The following is a 25,711-nucleotide window of genomic DNA, read 5'->3' on the forward strand; positions in this document are numbered from 1 at the left end:
TTAATATTTGTTATGAATTTTTTCTTTCATTTATATGTTTATAAAATATGCGATTAATTTTTTATGACTAAATAACTGTATTTTGCTTGAAACATTTTTTATTCAACAAAATAGCAAATAGGTAGCTCAGATAACTGAATTATTATTAGTAAAATAAATTGAATTTATGTAGAAATTAAAAGTTAAAACATCAATAGAATTTTTGAAATATAGCAGTTTAAATAAATAAATAAAATATTAATATTTGAACTATAAATATATAATTGAATATTTAAAAGCAAATTAAAAATGAACTTTTGTCAATATTTTAAAATTTTTAAATATCCTTACTTTTTAAGAAGGCTTTGAAAAACAAAAAGTATGGGGAAAAAATTTACTACCAAAGCTATAGGTAACAAGAAATTTGATTAGTTTTTAAAGATAATATGTATTATTTATGCAACTAATATATATTAACATTTAATGTCCACTGTTGTGAAAGGAATTGGTTACTGATTATATTGAGTACAACTGATTGTCAGTATCAACTTGTACCTGATGTAACAAAACTGTAAATCAACCCAACCCTATTTACTCTTTGCTGTTGTAATTAATAACCATTGTGTAAAAAAATTTGATTATTTTGGGGGTTAATTTACTGGAGCCCTCTATATATATTATCAAAACTCATGAATTGCTATTCATTTTTAATGAACTTGCAATGGAGTTTTTACATTCCAACTAATCTGATAGCTGTTGGTTTTTATCCAACTAATCTGATAGCTGTTGATATCACTCTTTAGAAAATGTACATTAATAAAGACAATAGGGAAAATAATGAATATTTTATATGTTTTATGTTAGCTTATCAACCACACTTATTTAATAAAATGATGATTATATTAGATTGTCATTTTTAAAAAAACACTGATATGATTTAGAAAAATCATTAATTGTATTTTAAATGTCTGCATTAAAATTAATTCATAGGAGGAATTGTCCTTTTGTATATTTTTTTCCACTTTTAGTAACATTTCCTCAAAACAATAATATATAGAATTAAATCATTTCAAAATTGCCGATCGACTCTTATCTAATTGTTTCCACCTTGTTCTGTATCAGCTGCCGATTTTCTTTAATTTCAAATTAATCAAGTTTTAAAAAATTTGAAGAATCAACATGTATATTCATAAGTTGGGAAAGAAATCCCACGAACCAGAAAAAATTATTCTAAGTTGGTAAAAAAAAAAAAATGGTTATAAATTGTAAAAATGGTTAGGAATTCACAAGCATATATGTAAAAATACATGAGCAACTGTAAAATGTGATGAAAAAATTTCTAGAACAAAATATATCGCATCATAAATAATCCCTAAAAACTGCTTATTTTTATTGGCCCATATATAAGGCCCTTAAAAGTACTTTTTATTTTTATTATTATTTTAAATCCACATGCACATTTTCTGTTTGAAGATTTAAAAAAAAAAAGAAAAAAAAAGAGAGATTTTTTTTGGGGGGTTGGCCGATAAGGGAGTAATTGGTCTAGAGTTTAAAATTTATTCAATTTGATTACTAACAGTTAAGAATTCTTCATACTTTAATTTAGTGGTTCCTACTATTCCTTTATTAACCCATTAAACGCCAAAACTCAAAATCTTTATTTGTTTTCGATGCAAACAATACAATTTCTTATTATTTTGACCTCTTATAATAGTAATTTAATATAAAAATAAGGAAATTGCACTTATCCTTAAAAATATAGGGTTTTGCGCTGCCGCAACGTCAGCGGAAAAGAAGTACGAATGTTGATCGTTATTACCGAGCACTACGCCGCATTTCCTTCACGTTTTAAAAACTAGAAATTTTTGTGAGCTTATTAAAGGATGTAAAATAGCAACTTCACAAACATTGCAGCGATAAATAGTTTGGCTGTGGCAATACTTGCAACGTAGTCTTCTACTGTCTGTAGACTTAACAATAAAATGTCCTTCGGATATTGGTTTTGAAAAGGCTGAATTTGCTCGGACGTCCTGTAGCTGATCTTTTCTTATTTATCTCACAATCCAAGGGCATCTGTAACAGATGTAGAACAACTTCTCTTCTAAAATCCAACAGAAAATCTTAATATTCTCCAAGCATTTGTTACTGAAACATCGATGAAATTTGAAAATATCGGCTACCACCATCTTTTGCCACTGACCCTAATTTTGTAATTGGAAACAAAATTGTCACACAAATCTACACCACCTATTTTCTGATTGTATTGCTCAATGCAGTGATGTTGGGCTACTAATATTTTCTTCTTCTGATTTTTAGAGTATCGAGAAACATTTTTTAGTGGTTCAATTTTTTCAAACGTTGACCCTATTGTCACAACAGAATTGTCGTGCCACCGAACAACTAGTATCTTTTTGTTTTCTTCATATTGAAAAAAAAAAAAGATTGAAAATATCTGCACTAGCTTTATCTTCTATGATTTGTTTGATACGATCAATTGAAGCTTTTTCTTACTTTTTTTGGTTGAGGCCTATCAATTGGTTCCTTTTATGTCCATCGTAATTCTTTCTTTTTCCGTTTTTTTTTTTTTTTTTTTTTTTTTTTTTTTTTAGCAGAACTTTTGGGAGGACCTAATTTCTCCTTTACATGAACTTCAACTTCCTCCGCAGTATCTCTAGGTAAAACTTCATTATCGTAATTTAAAATATTTTCATTACCTTCTTCATCACTAGCATCTGCTGTTTCTGGAGGTACGACAACAATATCGGTCTCATCTGCATCTTCGTCATCGGAATTTTGTTTGAAAATTTTTTTCCAAAGCTTCTTCTAACGTAAGATATCTTGTTCTACGCATTTTAAACCACAGAGGATAAAAAAGTTGCTACCAATAAGACGCACAGTACTGAAATGAAATCTTTCAAGAAGGATAACAGTCTACCCCCTTTTCGCTGACGTTGCGCGAACGCAACACCTGATTTAACTTCCCCCTCCTCCCCCACAGAAATACCTGCTTTGTGGAATGTACTGACAAAGAGTGACCTTGGCTGATGTCTTTCACAACCAAACCCCTATTTGTTTTTAATTTTTATTTTTTCTAAGAAAAAATAAGTTTGGAAATTTGAAAAAAAAAAAAAATGCTTAAAGTAAAACATCGATTATTAGGTGTAAAATAATTTATTTAAGTCAATTTTTTCACTGATTTGTTAGTAGTGCTATTCTTTAACATAAAACTGTAATTTATTCAAAAATTTGTTTAATCGTTATTTTTTTTTAATATTTATTTATATTGACCGTTGCGTCAACGCAACACCAGCGGTTAATGGGTTAATAGAATTTAAAGAACTTAACACCTGCCCCTCAGATGCCTTCAAAATTAGGTACTCTGAGGGGGGGGGGGATAAACTTCCAAATTACATCTTCAGATGAACAATAATCAGTTATCTTATCTTTTGATTTTTCAACTAAGTTATACAACTTTTTTAGTTTTAAATTAGCCCCCATCATATTTTTAGCATTATCGCTAATCAAAACGCTATTTTTTCCACGACGAGCAAAGAACCGTTTTAGACAAGCTATTAGCGCTTCTAAAGTTAAATCATCAACCATCTCTAAGTGGACAGCCTTTGTGGCTAAGCAAACAAATATTGCGAGGTAAATTTTATGATAAATTTCCTTTGCGTTGGTTTCTATATTTAATTAAAAATGGGCCAGTAAATTCGATACCTGTTTTGTTAAACACTGCACCAGGGTTAATTCGATCTGGTGGTAGACTTCCCATTATTTATTTAGTAACTACAGGTTTTAGTTTAAAACAAACAACACAATTGTGGAAAATCTAGATAAGTTCCTACCTTGTAAAGACCAAAACTTTTCTCTAACAAAATTTAATAAGGCTTATGGCTCTGCATGCAGATATTTTACATAATGTTGCACAAACAAATTGGTTAACTTATGTTTTGCAGGTAAAACAATGGGGAATTTTGAATCATAATTTAAATTCGATTGTTCCAATCGACCACCTACACGAATAACATTTTTATCTAGAAAAGGATTTTAAAACCGTAACTTACTTTTTGGAGATACTGACTGCCCTTTATTATTAAATGAATTTATTTCTTCCTAAAAACTCACCTTTTTGAATGAAACTAACAATTATTAATTCTGCTTCTTTGATTTCAGCAGACGTTAATGCACCGATCACTCTCTTGTTAGGATTTCTGCAATTGAAAAGAAACCTGCGAATGAAACTAAAACTTCTAATTAGCTCAAGATACTTTGAATAATTTTCAGTTAGATTAGCAATGAAGTTACAAGTATCAGTTATCACTAATGAAAAAGTGTCCGGCTGCAATTTTAGTTCAGATAAATAGTTACTTGAGTTATTACATATTAATTCTTTATCCAAAGTTGGTTTTAGTTTGTTGCAAAAACGATGGACCATTCCACCAGCGAACTTCCGATTGAAGCCTTTCAGGTTCTAGACCACGTGATACCAGATCTGCAAGATTATCTTCTGAACACATGTGGTGCCACTGAAAGTCACTTGTCAGTTCTTGGATTTTACTCACTCTATTGTTAACGAACACCTTGAGTAGATGTGGTGATTGTTGTATTCAGGATAATATGATATTCGAGTCTGACCACAAACGAATAACTGATATAGCTAGTTTTAAGGACTTGACAACTTTTGTCACAAGTTTAGACAACAGCAATCAGTTCAAGTTTAAGAATTGTGATTATCTTTAATGGGGAAACTCTGGATTTACTACAAAGAAGATTAATAGTGATTTTTCCATTCGATGCGATACACCTTATACATATGACGGCTCCATATGCTTTTTCACTTGCATATGAAAATCCGTGAAGTTCTACAACTTTTAAATTTTCCATTAGAACAAATCTGTTGATGTCCAAATCATTAACCTTACGAAGTGAGTCCAGAAACTGGGTCCGTTCTTGAGATTATTTTGTTGGAAGTGAATCATTCCAATCTATATTTAAAAGCCAAAGAGTCTGCATGAAAATCTTTGCCTTTGTAATTAAAGGTCCAAGCAAGCCAAGGGGATCATAAATTTTTGATAGAACAGTTCTCTTTGTATATTTAGCAGAATTATCTACAGTATTCTAAAGGCAAAGCAATCAACTTGAGGTTTCCATAAAAGTCTCAGAGCTTTTACTTCGTTTAAGGAATCGAACAAGTAGTCACTATTCAAACAATTATGACTCAAAAGTTGAGGGCTATTAGAGCACCATTTGTGCAGCTCCATCCCACAACAAGCGAGCATTTGAGTAAGTTGGGTTTGCAGTTCTTTCGTAATATCCAATGTGTCTGATCCAGATAAACAATCATCCATGTAGAAGTCTGACATGACAATAGGTGCTGCTATTGGGAAGTTTTCACCTTCATCAATAACCAATTGTTTCAAGGTTCGTGTTGCTAAAAATGGCGCGTAACTTGTGCCATATGTCACGGTTTTTAGTTTGTAAATTTTGATAGGATCAGCGTCACTATTTTTCCATAAAATTCTCAAAAGATCTTGCTCTGATTCCTCAACTGAAATTTGCCTATACATTTTTTTAACATCCGCTGTAAATGCAAAGCGATGGGTTCAAAAACGACACAAAATTGAAAACGGTTCTTCTTGAACAATTCCACCCTTCAATAGTAGAGAGTTCAAAGAATATCCAGTTGTAGTAGTTTGTGAGGCATTAAAGACAACACGGAGAGGAGTTGAGCTATTCTGTGGGCGGTATACACCTTGATGAGGAATGTAATATGTAATATCGGGCTCTTCACAGTCGACTACTTCTGACGCATGACCCACGCTTTGATATTCGTCTATGAAATTTTTATATAGTTCCCACATAATTGGTTCTTTTTTTAACCGTTTGTATAACCAATTTAATCTCCGAAGAGCGATGTCTTTCGATTCGCTTAGTTGAGAATTACTTTTTTTCTCTCATTGGCATTTTAACCACATAATGACCGCTATCCGTTCTAGTATGAGTTTTGACGTAATGCTTCTCACATTTCTTTCTTCATTCCCTTGATTAACATTTTCTTCTTCGACAGATTCAATTTTCCAATGTTTCACTTAGATTTTCAGTTTCTCTTGATAGGCCACAATGCATTCGATTTTCAGCTATTGGATTTTCAATTGTTCCACTAACCACATATATAAATTCAGAATCATGCAATATTATTTTTTGTTCCGAAAGCTGTATTCTATTAGGTTTCAAAATTTTCTAAAGAGATCTCCACTATTAATAAAACGTCAATTTTCCCAGGGTTATTAAATGATGGATCAGCTAAATTAACATTCTTTGGCCAATTAATATGAGAAACATCTATATATTTCGATGAGGGTATGGTCTGTTATTTTTGGAACAAGAAATTCTAAAGACCTTGAAAAACTAAAATCGTTTGAAACATTAGCCTTTATTTTCGACTTAACGGACATCTCTAACCCATTAATGCCAGAAGCCGCGATTTTTGTTTTTTCTTTCTTTAAATCTAATAAATGTATACAATGAACGCGTGCATAATCCGACGTCTAAAATTGCTCTCAAACACAGACTTTCTCCACTTTTAGAATCGATATAAACATTTGCTGTAACTAACAAGATCTTTCGTCAAAAAACAGCTGGTGTTGGAAAGCAATAATTCTTTTTTCTTCTGCGCTGTTAATACTTTCAAGGTCACTGGGCCTTGTAGCAGAAACACTTGAATCGAGAGATTTATTGGTATTAGAGATTGGCTCCGGCAATGAATCATTCGATAAAACATTCTGCTTATAGAAGGCACCAGAACTATTTAATTCTTTAGAAATATGTAACAGACTATTATGCTTTTCCCGCATTGATTGCATAATAAATACTTCGATGAATAACTACTTAAACGATGACCCGTCATTAAGCAATTAATGCATAATTATTTTTTTTCTTTGGCTGCATCATATCTTTCTTTAGGAGAGAGTTTTTTAAACATATCACAAAAATATACTGGATGCGATAAATTGCACAAAATAATTTTTGTATTTTTCGCATTAGAATTCAACACAAAACTTTTGTGAATCTGAACGTAGAGTGTGTAAGAACGATTCTGTGATCTAGAGGTGGCATCCAATTGTGAGAGGTGTCCTAATCTAACAGTCTACCTGAAGAGGCACAAGGAATGTGCCTGAAAATAAAATGGTGTTCACCAGAAAGAAGTGAGTATTATTTGAAGAGAATTACATTAAGTGGTCCGTCGACTACGCAGTATTGAACCATCGAGAGTTTTGAGAAGTCGGCGAGTGTTTCTGTTTTGCCGCGTGTGTTTACTTGATATTGTTCTCAGTGATTTCTGAATCGTTTAGAGTGATCTCCAATGGATATAAAGTGTAAATTCCTATGATTGAATCATCCGATGATGGGATAATTATGTCCGTTTTGGTTTCAGGGTAACTGTGAGTATACTTTTGTTCTTCAAATTTGTGTATTAGTTTCGTTTTTATGAGTTGCATATATTCAGAGTTAGTTTTGAGAAGTCGGCAAGTGTTTCTGTTTTGCCGCGTGTGTTTACTTGATATTGTTCTTAGTGATTTCTGAATCGTTTAGAATGATCTCCAATGGATATAAAGTGTAAATTCCTATGATTGAATTATTCGATACTTTTGATTTCCAAATTTGTGTATTAGTTTCGTTTTTATGAGTTGCATATATTCAGAGTTCTCTTTTCAAAATGCTTTCAAAACTTAAGAGTGAATTAATTGAAGTTGCCGAGGAACTAGAAATTGATATTCCTTCGGGTGCTAAAGTAATTACTATTAAAGATTTAATTGAAAAGAGCGAGATCTATAAAGATAATTATGAATTCGTAAAAACTGTGGTTGAGTCAATAATTGAAAAGAAAAAAGATTACGAGAAAAATGAAGCACAGAAACTAGAATTGGAAAAACTTAAACTTACGCATTAGAAAAAGAACTTGAGCTTGCAAATTTACAAAAAGAAGTAACACAAAAGGTTAATGTGACAAATAGCGATTCTGGTTCTAATTTTAGTTTAGAAAGTTTGATAAAAAAAGTGTCAAAACTTTAACTATGCCAGTTCCTACACGGGCAGAGTCGTATAATTTATCTTTCCAATCGCTTGAAAGAGCTTTCAAAACCAAAAATGGCCCAGAACAATTCAAGCCGGAGATCCTATTAAATATTTTAGGCGAAAAGTTACCAAATTAATGATATATTTAAATGAGGATGAATTGTGTATGTATGACAAATTAAAGGAATTAGTGTTAAAAGAATTTCAATCCGCCCCACAAGAAGTTTTAAATAATTTCCGTAAAGCGAAAAAGCGTCCAAACGAAAGCTATATCCAGTTTGCATCGCGACTTAGTGCAGCATTTGATTATTATTGTCAGTTAAGTAAGGTAAATGATTTTAAGGGAGTTTGTGAACTCATGATTTCCGGAAAAATATTTGATTCATTAGATCGTGAACTACAAATTCATATTGGCCTGAAACAAGGAGAATCTTGGTATGTGCCACCAGATTTGGCCAAGCGTTGCTATATTTATGTATCGTCAAAATTTAAAAACGATAGTAATGTGTTTTCACGACCGCAAGTTGTAAACCATTCTCAAAAATATCGTAAAGAATACAATCCACAAAAAGAATTTGTATTGGAAGTTAAAACTCCGAAATGTGTAATTTGTAAATCTAATGAAAATCATTCCCTGATCCCTGTGTTCAAAAATATGCTCGTTAATGAGAGAATAGAGGTCTTTAAAAATGAGCAATTATGTTTTAATTGTTTAAATCTCCATAAAATTGCTAATTGTTATTCAAAATCCAATTGTTCCATTTGCAAAAAACGACATAACACTCTTTTGCACTTGAGAAATACTCAAAGCGAAGCTGAAACTCGTTCGCAGAATGCTAACGCGGGATTAAATCCAAGGTCAAATGTATTCGTTCCGCGAATTGAAAATCCCAGTAATAATTCATCACAACTGACGAATGAGTCACCTTTGAACAGTACGCATTCATTCACTGCTACCAACTTAAATCTAAACAAAATGGTTTTATTAAGTACTGCAAATGTGATGATTCAGAATAATGTAGGAATGTTTATGAGTGCACGTGCGTTATTGGATGTCGGTAGTATGAGTCATTTCATTTCAAAACGGTTAGCCGATAAACTGAATTTGAAAAAAGAAAGACGAAACATTGTGGTTTCTGGACTAAATCAATCATCTTCTGTTATTAACTGGATCGTAAAAACGAAATTTCGAACGTTAGCGGAAGCTTTGAAAACGGAATTGAGCTATTGGTAGTACCGCATATAACAGATTGTATCCCCGCCAAACAATTTGACATTGATACGCTAGAATTAGATAGTTTCAATTTAGCGAGTTTCAATGAACCTGGAGAGGTAGATATTTTATTAGGTGCCCAAATATTCTATGAACTTTTAAGATCGGGTCAAATTAGGTTTCCGGGAACAGACATTGTTTTTCAAAATACTGTGTTTGGGTTTGTTGCTACCGGAAGTGTTCCAAACGAAACTACTGTTCATTGCGGGTAGATAATAGAAGATTTGGATGCAAATTTAAGAAAATTTTGGGAAATTGAAGATGTTGAGGGGGATAAATTACAAAATGATGAGAGTTTAATATGTGAAGATCAATTCATGAAAACACATTTCAGAAATGACGATGGAAGCTATGTCGTTAAAATGCCGTTTAAAATGGACCCCCATGTTTAGGCGAGTCAAAACACATTGCTACTAAAAGATTTAAATCACTTTGGCAACGTTTGAAGAGAGAACCAGAGTATACGCAACTATACTGCGAATTTTTAACTGAGTATGAGAATTTGGGGCATATGCAGGCAACTTGCGAAACTCCAAGGTATATTATACCTCATCATGGCGTTTTTAGGCCAGAAAGTAGTACTACAAAATTACGCGTTGTTTTTAACGCATCAGAGGCAACGTCATCTGGACAATCGCTTAATGATAATTTGTATTCAGGATCTGTTGTCCAAGATGATTTGTTCGCTATTTTGTTGAGGTTTCGAAAACATTCTGTAATTTTCACCGCCGATATAAAAAAGATGTATCGTCAAATTTGGATACATCCAGATCAGTGTGATTTACAATGTATTTTATGGAAGGATTTAGAGGAAGAGAAATTACGTGTATTTAAGTTGCTCACTGTTACCTACGGAACCAAATGCGCTCCTTACTTGGCGACTAGAGTACTAAAACAAATATGCTGTGATGAGCAGGACAATTATCCATTAGCCGCTGCTGCTGGCAAGGATTTTTACGTCGACTATATAATCAGTGGTACCGAGGATTTATCTTCTGCCATTGAACTACAAGACCAGTTAATACATTTGTTAAAATCAGCTGGTATGGAACTTCATAAGTGGAGCTCAAATAATCCTATTTTGTTACAAAAAGTTCCAACATCGGACCGAGAATACAATTTCGATAACCCTAACTCAGCAATTTTAAAAACTTTGGAATTACAATTCAATCCTGAAAAGGATACATTTAGTTTTAGTGTTCAAAAAATTGCAAGTCCTGCAACAAAAAGAACAATGCTATCGGACATATCCAGATTGTTTGACCCTTTAGGTCTCTTTAGGACCTTTGATAATCACAGCGAAGATGTTCTTGCAGAAATTGTGGATTTTGAGAATTGATTGGGACGATGAAGTTCCCTTACACATAAATAGAGAGTGGGAAAAATTTAGTTCTGAACTGAGTCAATTGAAAAATTTAAACCTAGATCGTCATGTGTTATATTCTGAAGCTCTGAAAGTAGATCTGATAGGCTTCGGAGATGCTTCGAAAAATGCATACGGTTGTACTGTCTACACCAGGTCTTTGTCAAGATCTGGTGAGATAAAGGTGTCACTCTTATGCAGCAAATCTCGAGTTGCTCCCATCAAAGAAATTAGTATCCCACGTTTGGAGCTGTGTGCAGCGGATCTGCTTTCCAAGCTTACCGTTAAATAGCTGCAGAAAAATCGTTCATCAATGTATCATTTGTTTCAAAGCCCAACCAATTGCGCCTACTCAAATCATGGGCAATTTGCCCAAGGAAAGAGTATATCCAGATTTTGCTTTTAATTGTGCTGGTGCCGATTTCTGTGGGCCGTTTTATATTAAGAATAAGGCTCAGCGTAAAGGTACAGAAAATTTATATTTGTATTTTTGTATGTTTTTGTTTTAAAGCTGTTCATATAGAAATTGTTTAAGATTTGACTTCTGGTTCCTTTATAGCGATTTGAAAAGATTCATGGCTCGAAGAGGTAAATGTGCGAAACTGTTTTCAGATAATGCTAAGAATTTTGTAGGAGCTAATAGAAAAATTAAAAAACTTCATGAAATGGTTAGAAAACCAGATGAAAAGCTGGCAGGCTATTTAGCTGCAGAAGGCATTGAGTGGAAATTTATTCCACCAAAATCCCCACACTTTGGCGGTCTTTGGGAGGCAGCTATAAAGTCATTTAAATACCATCTAAAAAGAGTTAAGAGAATAAACTTAACTTATGAAGAGTTCTTAACTGTAATTGTGCAAATTGAGGGAATTTTGAATTCTCGACCACTTTGCCCCTTGTCAGCTAACGAGGACGATTTTGAGGTTCTTACTCCTGCACATTTCTTAGTAAATAGGTCTTTAACCTCTTTAAATGAGCCTGATTTGACAAATTTAAAAGAAAGTCACCTCAAGAGAAGGCCAAAGGTAACTAGACTTGTACAATATATGTGGAAATTTTGGCATCTTAATTATTTAAGTCAATTACAACAGAGATCGAAATGGATGTTTGGCAAAAATAATGTAAAATTAGGAGATTTAGTGTTATTAATCGAAGACAGTTTGCCTTGTTATAAATGGGCTATGGGTAGGATAGTTAAGTGTAATTTCTTATCATCTTACACTTACATATTACACTTTCTTTCTTTAAGTGTAAGTTCTTATCATCACCATATTATGGTGATGATAAGAAAATTCGTGTAGTTAAGATTAAAACGCAGTAAAACAGTGTAGCAGCCTGACCAGGACGAAAAGCATCGACGAAACGAGAAGTCGCAACGCAACGTCGAATTGAAGTCGCAACGCAACGTCGAATTGCCTTTCCTCTTGGAGATTTAATTTTAATTCTTTTAATTCATTTGACAATTTTGGCACGGATAATTATTCTGTCGGCTCTAAAATAGAAGACACTTTCAAATTTTAAACTTCGCTTTTATTACATCCCAGAAGGCATAATTTATGTACAAGCAGGAGCGAGGGGGCACATCAAGACAGAACAACACAAGAGTGAAAAGAGGAAACGCTAATGAAATATTTTTTCACATGATTATATACTGTGGGATTTTCATAGAGATTTCTTTACACGTGTCGATTTAGGTAAGGTAATTATAGGGATCTTTTAAAAAGAATTCGTTTAGGTTGACAATTTTTTTCCCTTCACTCGGAGTGTGGGAATTTATCGACTTCAACAATTTTAAAACTCGCGTTCGTTTAATTAAATAAAAAAAAAGTGGAATTGAATCAGGAAATAAGAGAACATTTTAGAATGAGGTTATTATAGGCTAAATTAAGCTAAGAATTAGGAAATTGTTTAAATTAGATTTTAAAATATCACAAGTTTTATTGAAAAGTATTTTTAATAAAACTCAAGTTTTACTAAACTTTTAGTAACTTTAATTTTATTAATTTTTAGTTCCTATTATTTTTTTAATTTCTTATTTATTGACACTTAAATATTTTTGGACAGAAATCTATTATTTTGCACTCTTTTTCTGACAGAAATTAAATTTAATAACTTATTTTTATGCTATCCTGGAGGCATTATGTCCACTTTCACTAGATCCCATCCCATGCTGGGGCTGAATGGCAAAGACCTTGCTGATGCCTTGGCCAAGATTGCTTCTGCTGAAGCCATGATTGGAGACAAAGCACTCACTTACTCTGAAATCTCTTCAAATGGAAATAAGCTTTGGAAAGCTAGACCTAACATTCTACTTTGGTAGATGTCCTGGAGAGCCTCTTCTTTTTAAGACTAAACTGATTAGAAAAAAACAGACCACTCTCATGATTTATTAATGTGGCTTTGAGTGTGAATCTCAAAACCAATAAAAACGAGCATTTGATCTTTTAAAATATTTTTTAAATTAATAATTAAAAGGGACTGCAACATTTAGAACGAGCACAACACTTAAAATAATGAAAGGCGAAAGGTAGGCTGTCTGCCTTTTACACAAATTAAAAAAATCTGCATCACAAGTTCGCCTTTTACGAATTGCGCGAAGTACTTCCAACTCTCTCCCTCTAGCGGAGAAAAGCGATTTTCTCCGCTAGAGGGAGAGAGTTGGAAATGACGTAATTTCCATGAAAGTGACGTAATGACAACACGCATGGGGCTAAATCTATCCCACACGGCCGTCTTGCATACCATACGTCCACGGCTGAGTTGAAGTTGAGAGTAATGTAGGTAACAAGGCTGAAATGAGAAGGGGAAGAAAAAAAAAATAAAGAAAGAAAGAAAAAAAGATTTTAAAAAACGCACATTTTTAATGGTGAATGCTTAAACTGAGCACCATTTCTTCATTTTATCCGCAGCAGTTGACGTTATGATCGGACTTTCGTGAAGTCCTATCATCTTAACATCATATCGTCTTGTGCGCAACTTTAGACCCATACCAAATTCTGCACGTTGTATAGTCACTGTGTCGTCGAGCTTATATTTACAGGCAGGTTTACGGCTTTTATTGTATTGATGTTTATTTTCCTGCTGTAATTTCAAGATGTTTCGCTTGGCTTCGATGCGTAGCTTGTCTTGAATAATGTGTTCATAATGTTCCTCTTCAAGTAGTGTTTTGATCTCGATATCCTCTTTTTGTTTCCTTTGAATACCAATTAAGAGTTGAAAAAGTGTAAATTTTGTACTACGTGTTGTAGTGCAGTTTAAAAATCGTTGTTACCGTGGTACATATTTAAACCATTTGTCCGGCACATTAATAGACAATTTGGTTAGAAAAGGAATGAATGCGCCGTGGGGCTTTTCAGTCTGTCCGTTCCCACGTGGTACTCCAGTAGTGATTTGAATATGTTCAATTGACTGTTTTTCCCAAAAATTTTGAAATTCTATTTGAAGTAAAAGAACTACCTTTATCAGTAATTATTTTCAAAGGGTTTCCAAATGTGGTCTGTTGTAACATCAATTTGTCCAAAGCATCTTCAGTGGAAGGAGATTTAACTGGATAAATCCATACAAATTTTGAAAAAGCATCAATAACAGTAAAAATATATTTATAACGCTTTTTAGTGGATGGAAGGGCCATAAAAAATCACAATGGTAACAATCGAGGGGTTTATCACCTTTTGAAATAGGATGAAGCAGTCCTTGTTTACCGCTTTTTCTAGAGGAGAGTATGCAAGGTATACAATTAGAAATAATTTCTTGGGTAATAATAATTTCTTGGATCTCGAGAAACAATTGCTTCAGTTTTTTGAGACAGCAATTGCTTCAATTTTTTTTGGCTACAGACACGATTTTGTCGATTAAGATCAACTCCCTTCGGTTGCTATAACCCCTTAGAGTTATAAGGGTCTATAAAAGTACTTTCTTTTTACACAGGTGCTTATTTTTCTTTCTGAAGATAAAATAAAATTTTCTAGAAGTTAGTTTTGTCCTAATATAGGAATACATTTTCTTTGTTTTGTCTCAACCTTCAATGAAAATTACTGATCATAAAGAAGGAAGTGATGCAGTTCACTGTTGCACTTTTGTTTCTTGGTTACTTCTTTGCAGAATATTTATTATATTTTAACATTTTTATCTATAAATTATTTAAACGTTTTTACTGCATGTAATTTTTGTGCGAAGATTTTTTTTTAACAATATGCCGGGAAAATGTGTATTCAATTCACTGTGGGCTTACAAAAGTGAACTGAACACACATTGAATGGTTGAAGGCTTCCAAAAAGAAATATAAAGCGAAATGCATATGATGCTCCAAAGAATTTGACATTTCTAATATGGGAGAAGCAACTGCAAAAGTCGAAGACAAGAATTTTTGGTATCTTTTAAGCTTAAAAAATTACCTCTTAAATTCTATAATTATAGATGGTTAGAAAACGCTACAGTGAGCTTACGTGCATTTGAAATCTGCCAAGATGTGATAGATTATATAAAATTAGTTGAAAAAAGTAAACTTCCCTTAGTTACGTATAAATCATTTTTCACTTTTTCCCAAGCTACTAAAGATAAATTAATAGTTGTGACGTTCAATTTTTTCGCATGTTTTGCAGATCACATTAAGCTATTTCTTCAAATGCAGCAGAGTGATGGCCCACTGTTGTGTATTTGCTATTTATAAGTTAGTAAAACAATGTTTGCATTTTTAAAATAATTTTAAAAGAAAATTTCTTAGCTGAATTTGAGAAAAAAAAATTAAGAAAATTTCTTCTCCTGTAAATAACTTATGTCAATTTAATTGTTCTGAGAATGAATCCCAGTATGCAATTGTTAAAGTGAGTGTAGGTATAAGAGGAGATAAATCATTGGAAAAAATCACATTCCAGAATAGAAATATAATGTAAAAATTATCTGCTTTTCAATTATGCCTGTCAGAAATGTGTTGGCATACATAATAATTAAGTCTTCAAGGAATTATGCTTTGGTAAGAAATGATATATGTATTGACCTAGTATACATGGCAGAGAAAACTAGTTGGTGTGAAAACAAAATGAAACGAATTCTTCTGTACTTGCATCAGAAGAGACAAATAGATTATGATAAATGTGATGCTATTCTAATAGAGTATATAGATTTCTTGGAAAATGTCAAACCTTCCTTACTTGATTTCAAAAATTTTAATGTCAGAAAAATGAGATTGGATATTTTTTTAAGGCAGTAAGTTTACAAAACTGCGAAAAGTTTTGAAAATTATTTTCATTCTTTCTTATGAACAAACATCTATAGAAAGAGGATTCATTATTAATAAAAAATATTGAGGTGGAAAATTTGAGTGAAATATATTTCACAGCATTTATTTTATGATCATGTAAAACAATCTGGTGGAATCCACTCAATAAACATTACTAAAGAACTGAATATCAGCATCAGCAGCCCATTCAAAATATATTTTTAGTTGAACAAACAGCTAAAGAAATTACTGCCACTTACATAAAGATAAGATGTCAGAATCCGATTTGTTAGTCCCTTTATGGAAAAAGAAATCTTTTTTAGAAAAGGAGATTGCTGAAATTGAATGTAATGTTAACCCTCTCGCTGCGTAATTCGTTTTTCAAAACAGGTTCAAAAATTGCGAAACGTTTCCTGCCAGACATCTTTGAGTTTAGAAAAGAAGCTGCAAAATGTTGCAAAACATGCTTGTATATTTCGCAGAACCATGGACAATTAACGCTATCTGTTAACGCAGGTCTGATTGAAACCAGAAAACCCGAAATGAAACCACGAACGGGAAAAGAGCGGGTTGCACAGCTAAATAGACGGAAATATGCATCCTCGCGGAAATTACGGGTTGCGTAAATATTATTACTTCTATGTTGCCCGTGGAAATTGAAGGATACTCATCGAGAGGGTTAATGTACTTGATCAACAAGCTGATCAAACCAGAGACTTTTTCACTTTCAGAGACTAAAAAAATATGAGATGCAAAAAATTATCAACAAGAAAATTGGAACAGTTGAAAGATATAATGAAATTTCTATTACTTATGTTCTTAATCTTTTTTTTTTTTTTTTCTATTAAGAAATTGAAATGTTAAAGAAATGGCCATGTCATATTTTTCTTCTTCTTAATACAGACTGTAATGCAAATAAAGTATTTCAAATGTGGATTGAAAGTGCTTGAATTAGATTTTAAAGAAAAATTTGCAGAAAAATGTTTTAAGTAACTTATCATTTAATGTTTATGAAAAATATGCTGTTGTTACTGGTGTTATTCTGTGTTTCTATTTTTTAAAACTAAATAGTTTTTTTGGTTGTTTTAGTGATTTTCATCATAACTTAGTTCCATAATCAAAATTGTTATGTTAATGTTGGTTCTTAATTTTTGCCTCTAAGGTGCTTAAAAAGTGCTTATAAACTACTTATTTTTTAAGATAAAATTTGACTACTCACTCTGTAAATAAAATTTAATATTCATTTTTTTCCCTTCAGGCTGTCATTAGTTCATTCATCTGTATATAGGATGCCTGGTGAAGGAGAAGAGGCTGTTGACAATGATATAGATCCAGATACTCAGCAAACTACTCTTTCCAAAACTCGTTCTCATTTGCCAAGAGCTGCTTCTTCGAAAGAAACTACTGAAGTTACAGAAAATGATGTTGCTACTAGTGCTACTACAGAAAAAAAGTTAAATAATAACCAGAGGTGTAGTAATCGACTCACTAAACGCCTGAAAAGAGACTCTAGTCCTGTAGATACAGTTACAAAGAAATCTGGTAAAAATAATTTTATATTTAGGTTTATTCACTTTTTAACTTTATAAGCAAAATTTTTGAAAAAATTTATAGAGTATCAAAAATGAAGGAATGGATTGAAAAGAGTCAAGTATCAGGGATGCAGTTGCAGTCCATTTGAATCTATACAAGGTGATTCAAAGTAATGTCAACAAAACGAAAAACCAAATCTGGTATATACATAAACAAGCAAATATTGTATAGGTTTATGAACCATAGACAGCTTCTGCAAGCATTGGAATTCTTTTAAGTAATACATAATGCGGGCGTGGGGGGGGGGGCAAACAACTATTAATTATTAAAAAGCTATTTACATTTTATTTTATCATGCATTAACCATTATAGTTTCTCTGTCCAGTCTGACTGTCAATGTGCAGTATGCCTCGTTTTCATATTCTTATTGGGTAATGTTTATTATAAAGGCCATATAATAGCAAAAACGTTCACATTTATTTTTAGTAATTATAACAAACCTACAATTTGTACTGAGATTTCTAAATACTAAAAGGAATCCTTACACTCACACATGTATAATAATGCATCTCATTACTTTTTGGAATGGTAAGGGTTAAACATTTAGAATGATAATGCAACAAAAGTGACTGAAAAGTTCTTGTCAAATTCATTCGCAGCACTTATATTACTTTGAATAATACATATTCTCAAAATTTCTCAATATATGTCAGATGCATTCTGCCTATACTACTCATCCATCTTAAGTTGCCATACGTAAGATGCATATCAGCTAATGTAGAATGTTATTTGTGAGGATCCACTGTTCATTTGAAGATGACATGCTTCATCTTATCATTACAGTGCTGCATAGCAACCTTTAATAACCTTTGTTACTGTTAAGTTCCTGTGCGATTCCCCTCTCTCCTCATATATTTGCTATTTCATTTTGTCTATGCTAATTTTGAATCCGCTTGTATGTACAGTGGGGGCGAAAATTGTGGACTCTTGAAAATTTTTATGTTTTATAACTTTGTATGCTTATAGAAAATGTAACGTTTCTCAAAATGCAAACTCTTACATATCATTTTAAAGAGAATTTAATGCCAATTTCTATACGAAAAGCAAAATTCAAATATTTGCTATACAAAAAAAGTTGAGAGGCAATAATTATCAAGATGCATTGGATGCTGATGACTGCAGTGAATTATCAGTACTTAGTAGGGTAGGCTTTATTTATTTTTTATTACAGCTTCATACTGATGTTTCATCGAGCTGACAACAATTTTAAGCTATTCTTTCGTTATTGCACGATTCCAAGAAACAATTATAATCTCGATTAATTCTCTTTTATTTGATGAATGCTTCATATGTACAAGAGTTTTCAAACAATGCCATAAGTTCTTAATAATTTTGAGGTCAGGACTGTTTCCTGGTCATAATAACTTTATAATAACAAATCAATGCTCTTTGTACTAAACCATTCATTCAATGTTTTTGCTGTATGGCAAGGAGGTGGATCCTGCTGAAAAGTAAATGGTGTGTTGTTGGGAAAGAGATCACTGATGGAAGGTGTACATGTGTTTGTTATGATTCTGTATTATTATGATATGAAAGTGTTTATATATTTTCAACATGTATGTTATTTCGTATTGAATGTTATTATTCTTTTCTTGTATATTTAAGGGCAGTTTTATACTTAGAAGTAAAAAAAAACTGATAGAGCTTGTGAAGATTTTAAGTTGTTATATAACAGCAGGTGACATATCAAGAATAGAAAAGTATTTTTATATGCATACAATTTGTAGTTTTTAGAATGTGTCTTCAAGTTTGTTGTTTATGCCCTAAGCAAATAATTTGTATACACCTGAAATCCTGAGATTATTCTTTGTATCTAATAAATTAATCAAAAGTTTAACAGTATTGTACATCTGACTGATTTTGCAAATATCTTTCTTTTTCTGATCTGTTGTGATAATGTGTGTGTCTTCTTTCAGAAACACAATAAAAGCTTTTTCTCTTTTGAATCTACAATAAATTTTGAAAACACAAACAGATTAATGGATAAATTTTGATTTCTTTTTTCTGTTTATTTTCAGTCTCTGTTAAACAACCTGAACCTTCTGTAGAATCAAAAACACGACGACCATGGGAGTTGTGGAGTGTTGAAGATAAAAATGCCTTTTTTGAAGCCCTCTGTGAAGTAAGTTTTAATATTAATAAACATAATATTTCGAATTTTCTATAAAAGAAAGTTACTTTTGATCATATATTTATAATTTAATGTTTAACTATGATTCTTCCTCTGATTATTTAGATTTATATTATTGTTGTGTTGTCTATCAAAAATGAGAATTTAACATGTGTCCATTTATTTCAAAGTTTCCTGGCATTCTACATTGTAGCGATGTACTCTGGTGTCCAAAAGTTGGTAATAACATAATTTTCAATTATGCGAACAATGAAAGAATTCTTAAGTCGGAATGACAGAAAACAGTAAGCTGATTATGAAATAAGAAAGAAGCGTTAAAGAACGATAATAGTTACTTTTATTATCCGATGAAACAGTTTGAAAGAAAATTGGGTGTTAGAGAAGTTCACACCTTTGTTAAAAATACAAAAACACGTTAAATAAAAATTATTTTAATGTTAATGGTTTAATAATGTATGTGTCACCTCAAAAAGCTAAAATCGTCAAAAAAAACTTTCAGTCCCAGAATGAAGCTTTGTTGCTATAGTAGGGCTGTAAATTATCACACTAGCATACCTTACATGTTTCATGGAAACACTAACTGAAATGTTTGCGTAAAGACAAGAATTTCACTTTCAACACATGAGGCCGGGATAGCCTGGTGGTAGGGCGTTGGATTCTTGTCCCTTGGGTTGCGAGTTCGAACCCCGCTGGCCGAAGACTCCTCGCGTGTGTGGTGGCTGGCACACATATAAATCCGTCGTGGTCACAAAGTCCTCCATGTCGAGAGTAATACTACTGGGGGTTCTGGATCAGGGGTCATCATTCTCTGATTCAGGTTTAAATTATGATCTATGGATGAGTGAATGAAATGCATGAATGAAGTCCGCCCCGTAAAAAGGGTTGTGCCGAGTGTTTAGCTAAGTCGTACTCTTGGCCCTAGATGGCACTACTGAAAAACAAGAGACGCGCCCTCGGCTTAAAATCACTCACTTCTAAAGTCAGTGGACTTGTATATGACAAGTGCCATTAAAAACACATGACTTTCAACACTTGAGTCTCCAAGTTTTTACGAGCAAATACACCTATATTTATTTACGTTTCATGCGAATTATGCTTAACTTTTGGACCCTAGTGTGTATATGTAATAAAATTGAGAATAAATCCTGAGAAGTTTTTCCTCTTTGAAAAAAATTATTGTATTGTTCAGCAAAACATTTTTATATTCTTCATCTACAGAGGGAAACATTCTAAAAGGACTGAAATTTGATCAGAAACAACACATACAGAATGGAAGCGGAAAGTCCTTTGATTGTTATACAACATTTGATTCTGCATTTTAAAAAAAGATTGTGATATGGTGTGACTTGGTGGAGAATCTCATTCAATGCATTAACCATGTCATTATTTCCTGGTTTCATCATCAAGCAAATGTTCGCACCTTTTAAAGGATTTTAATTTTTTTTATATCATGGAATTTAACCTGAGTGGTGTCTTCACAACCCCAATGCCAAGGTGGAAAGCAGACTGTGGGATTTTATGAGTATGAGAAGAGATTTAATTCAAATATGTCTATGCCAGCATTTTTTTGGCATGTGATTTCCAAGTGTGACAACTCAGTGTGGGATAATTCCAGAAATTAGACCCTGAGAAGCAGTGGACAAATCAGTGTGCTGTTTTTACTCTCTTGTATACGAAATATAGAAAGTGTTAAAATCGACAAAAAATTCGAACTGGGAAATTTTTATGAATCCCCATATTTTCCACCTCCATGAGTCCAAAAAACACAGTTTTGGAATTATGTTTGTCTGCAAATGGGATAACTTAAAAATGCTTTGAGCTAGACGGATGGAATTTGGTATATGTTCTTTATACCAAATTTGAAGATTTCAACAAATTTTGAACTAAATTTATTCTGATGAAGTTTCTTTGTCTAGTTGTCCGAATAAAGTTATCACAAAAGCTACAAAACAAAGAAAGCTAGATGGATAAAATATAGTACACATATTTAATATCTAAAATATAGATATGTAGCAAATTTGGAACAAAATCTGTCAAAAGATTGATCATCTATCGGTCTGTACTTTCACATGCGTTTAAACGGAAAAAAATCAAAAACGCTTTGTGAAATATATGTAGTTTGTAATGTGATTTTGAGTTAACAGTTGTATATCTATGTCAAATTTTGGTTTTAATCGATCATAAAAAAAATGTATATTTTTGTATTAAGGTGTCTCAACAGTTAATCTCCAAACCTCGCACTCTAATAAGCTCTTTTGCAACTGTTGTTCATCAGTTACTACGGTTAATAATACATAAGTACATTTATTAGAGAATGCAAAAAAAGTTTCAGAAAGACTACTCCCATTAGTTAAAGTTTGTTAGAAAGAGAATTAAGTAAATAAGCATTTATGAATTGAATTTAGCATACATAAACATACACTTGTATTTATAACAATAAACATTCAAACCCCACAAATTTAAATACAAAAATTTATCAGGAGGGAAATATTCAAACTGTTTTCAAAATGGTGCTTTTCTACATAGTGGTTGCCTGTAGCCCAATAAAAAAAAGTAGTGGAGTGTAGTTTTTTAAACAGTTTGTGAAACTCAACAAATGTGTTAATTAAATTAATAAAGCATTAAAGTATTACAACTTTTCATCACCCTCGCTTAATAGGAAGAAATGTAAACAATAATAAGTCAGAGTATTTCGTCTCCTGCTTAGTAGAGGAGCAATTATCTCTGGGTTCAGCTCATACGAGAACTCGGTCTGAACTGAGGGGTTTCATCTTTCGCCACCCCAGGTGGAGTTATCGCTGCAAGTGAGCGTAAACATCCCGGCACGCGGTGGAATTTTAAATTCCAACACTTAAAAATACATTATACATACATATACACTTAATGCATACTTAACTTTTCTGACAAATTTTAAAGAAAATTTGAAAAATTCTTAAATAATATTTGGAATAGAAACCCTAAATTTAAAATAATTAATGTAAATATATTGCAATCCAAACAATAACTAGACAACATTTCAAATACAAATATGAATATAAGATAAAGAAATAATGTATGTTTCATGAAAATACTATAGGATTGAATTATAATAATTGAAATACAATACACAAACACACTTTATAAGTATATAACAGAGAAGACATATAAAGATCATATGCTTATTAAAAATAATATAAAATTAATTATCGGTTTTAACAGGTAGTAAGCAAACTTTAGATATCGGTCGGTCTCTTTAAAGTGCCGTTTGCTGTTCTTACATTCACTACACATACACATTCATCCTTACCAGGTATTACATCAATTATTGGACCAAGTGTCCATTTACACTTGGGTAAATTATCTTCTTTTATTACTACCATCATGCCTGGTTTTGCATTACTTTTTAAAAATTGTCATTTTTGGCGTTGTTGTAAATGACTTAAATAATCACAACTCCACCTTTTCCAAATATGTTAGATTAATTTTTCTACCCTCTGCCACCTAGATAAGCGATTATCTGACATATTAATTAAATCAGCTTCGGTAATTGTACTTATCGTTCGTCCAATAAGAAAATGTCCTGGCGTCAAAGCTTCAAAGTCTTTTATATTAGAATTTCCTCAATTTTCACAATAATTTTGTTGAATTCTTCATATGGTGAATTCTTCTTGTTATTCATTCTTCTGTTAAATTAGCATTTCCGACCTCCCTTCGAAACTGATGTTTGAAAAACTTCACCCCAGCCACCCAAAGTCCGCCAAAATGTGGTGAACTTGGTGGAATAAATTTCCATTTACTAGTATCAGAGGCCAAAAAATTACTCAAATTATTGTTGTTGTTGTTTCTAATAGCACTTGCCATGGACAAGCTCGCTGACGAAGTCAGCTATTTTAAGCCGAGGGTGCGTCTCTTGTTTTTAAGTAGCGCCAACTAGGGCCAAGAGTACGTCTTAGCTACTCACGCATCACATTCGCTTGCACAGCCCCTTTTTACAGGGGGGCACATTCACACATCTCACAGATAGAGCAGATGAAGAACAACCATGCCCGAACCGGGACTCGAACCCAGGACGCCCAGATCACGGGGAAGACGCGCTACCCCTATGCCAGGACGCCGGCACTCAAATTATCATCTGCATAAATAACTATACTGTGCAGTTTTTTTCAATTCAGCTTCAGCACCAACGAAATTTGTAGCATTATCAGAAAAAAGAATAGAGCATTTCCCCCTTCGTGCAAAATCGTTTTAAAGTAGAGATAAAAGCTTAAGAAGTCAAATCATTTACCATTTCAATGTGTATAGCTTTAGTGGCCATACGAACAAATATAGCTACATAAATCTTATGAAGTGTGTCTTTACGTTGACCTTTATATTTTATAAAAAATGGGCCGGCAAAATCAATACCCGTGTTAGAAAATGGACTACTGACATTAAATCTTTCTGGGGGGGGGGGGTTACCCATTAATTGCTCTACAATAACAGGTACATTTCTTGCTATATTTCTGCCATTAATGGGCCAAAATTTCTGCCTTGTTAAATACAAAAGAGTTTGAGAACCAACATGTAAATACTTTTTATGATAATGTTCCTTTATCAAACGAGTTAGTTTACTTTTAGCTGGTAAAATTATCTGATTTTGCTGATCATAGCTTAATTTAGCATTAATGAGTCGACCTCCGACTCTAAGTAAATTATTATGATCTAGAAAAGGGTTAAGAGATTTTAAGTAACATTTACCTGGAAGTTGTTTTTCCTTGAAACCATTTCAATTTCTTTAGAAAAATCTTGGGCTTGTGCCCACCTTAACATATAAACCTCAGCATTTTTAAACTCATCTGAAGAAATAGGTCCCTTTTTAGGCACAATTCCTGTTTTACAATTGGAAATAAATGTGAAATTATAGCTAAGAATCTTAATTATTACTAATAGAAATAAGATGAGAATACAGAGTTATATTCAAATACTACTTGTGGGCTACTGTCGTATGTAGTGTGCTACTGTGTGCTGTCCTGTGTTCGTCTCTGCTGTAAATATTTGTCGTCTGTGTACTCATCGTCTTTGTATTAGTGTCTTCGTGTAAATAAACGCCGTTGTTTTCTACTGAGGCCTGCTGATTGTGTTCTCACACCATACACCCACTATAAAAAAACAAAACAAACTCGGCGGTGAGGTTAGGTATCAGAAGTGGGGTAGCAGTTAACAGTGTATGGTGCTGACGAGATCCCAACAAGTATGGCGGAAAACGTCGATATGAACGTTTTATTGGCTGAATTTAGGAAAATGCAAGGAAAAATGGATGCCATAGAAGAAGAAATAAAGAACGAATTAAAGAAATTTCGTCTTTGAAAGAAATTTTAGAAGTTAAAGGTAATAAAATCGGAGATGTCCAAGATATTACAGAAGAAATTGAAGGAAACGGCGAGAGCCAAGCGAGAGAAAAAAAGGCTGAAGATCGAATGGAGACCGGTGTCACCGAAAAGAAACTTAGCCATCCGGATGATGAACCAAGGTTCAATAATGTGGTGCACGAACAAGGAGACTGACAAATAATTTCAGAGCTGAAACAGTCTTATCCGAATGAGTCCCCTGAAGTGGAATCGGAAGTACAGGCGCTTGGGGATGGAGAAGATGAACTCCCTTTGGACGGGTCTGTTAGTGGCGACCCGTGATCGATGCCTATGGGTGCAGGAGACTCTATGTGGATTGGATTCGTCCCAGAGGTTAAAGGGACAACTTCTCTGCAAACCTCTTGGTATATCCTTGCATAGTGATACGGATGAAGACTACATGGCTGGAATCGCTGATACTTGTGGTCTCGGCCTTGACTTCCCTCAAGAATTCGGTCTTGTTGTGGATTTGCATAGGAGTGTGATGCAAAAAGGAGCCGGCGAATTTTCTGTGCATCCGGATAAGTTATGTCTTCGCAGAGAAACCCTCCCTCAAAGGCAGATGCGCTTTTTAGAAGATCCTGTGTTGAGAGCTGCGGACAATTCTCGAGTGTCGAGAATGAGCCGGGAATAGTTGGAAATACTCCTGTGAAAGCTCTGCCGGCGAAAGTGAATCCCTGGCTTTCAAGTGAGTTCCAGAAGGTGATATTCA

At 33.0% G+C, this 25,711-nt stretch overlaps 1 protein-coding gene across 2 annotated transcripts in view; it reads left to right on the top strand.

Moving 5' to 3' along the window:
• The window catches only part of LOC129960142 (protein cramped-like), a 111,193-nt gene that overhangs the window by 17,487 nt on the left and 67,995 nt on the right, over window positions 1-25,711 (top strand). For both annotated transcript variants that reach the window (XM_056073318.1, XM_056073319.1), the window contains exons 3-4: window positions 17,168-17,451; window positions 19,521-19,624. In XM_056073318.1, the coding sequence (XP_055929293.1) occupies window positions 17,199-17,451; window positions 19,521-19,624 (357 nt within the window). In that variant the 5' untranslated portion in view covers window positions 17,168-17,198. The remainder of the gene's footprint in view (window positions 1-17,167; window positions 17,452-19,520; window positions 19,625-25,711) is intronic.

Source organism: Argiope bruennichi, chromosome X2 (assembly GCF_947563725.1).
Source record: "Argiope bruennichi chromosome X2, qqArgBrue1.1, whole genome shotgun sequence".
In the NCBI taxonomy this organism is placed as follows: Eukaryota; Metazoa; Arthropoda; class Arachnida; order Araneae; family Araneidae; genus Argiope; species Argiope bruennichi.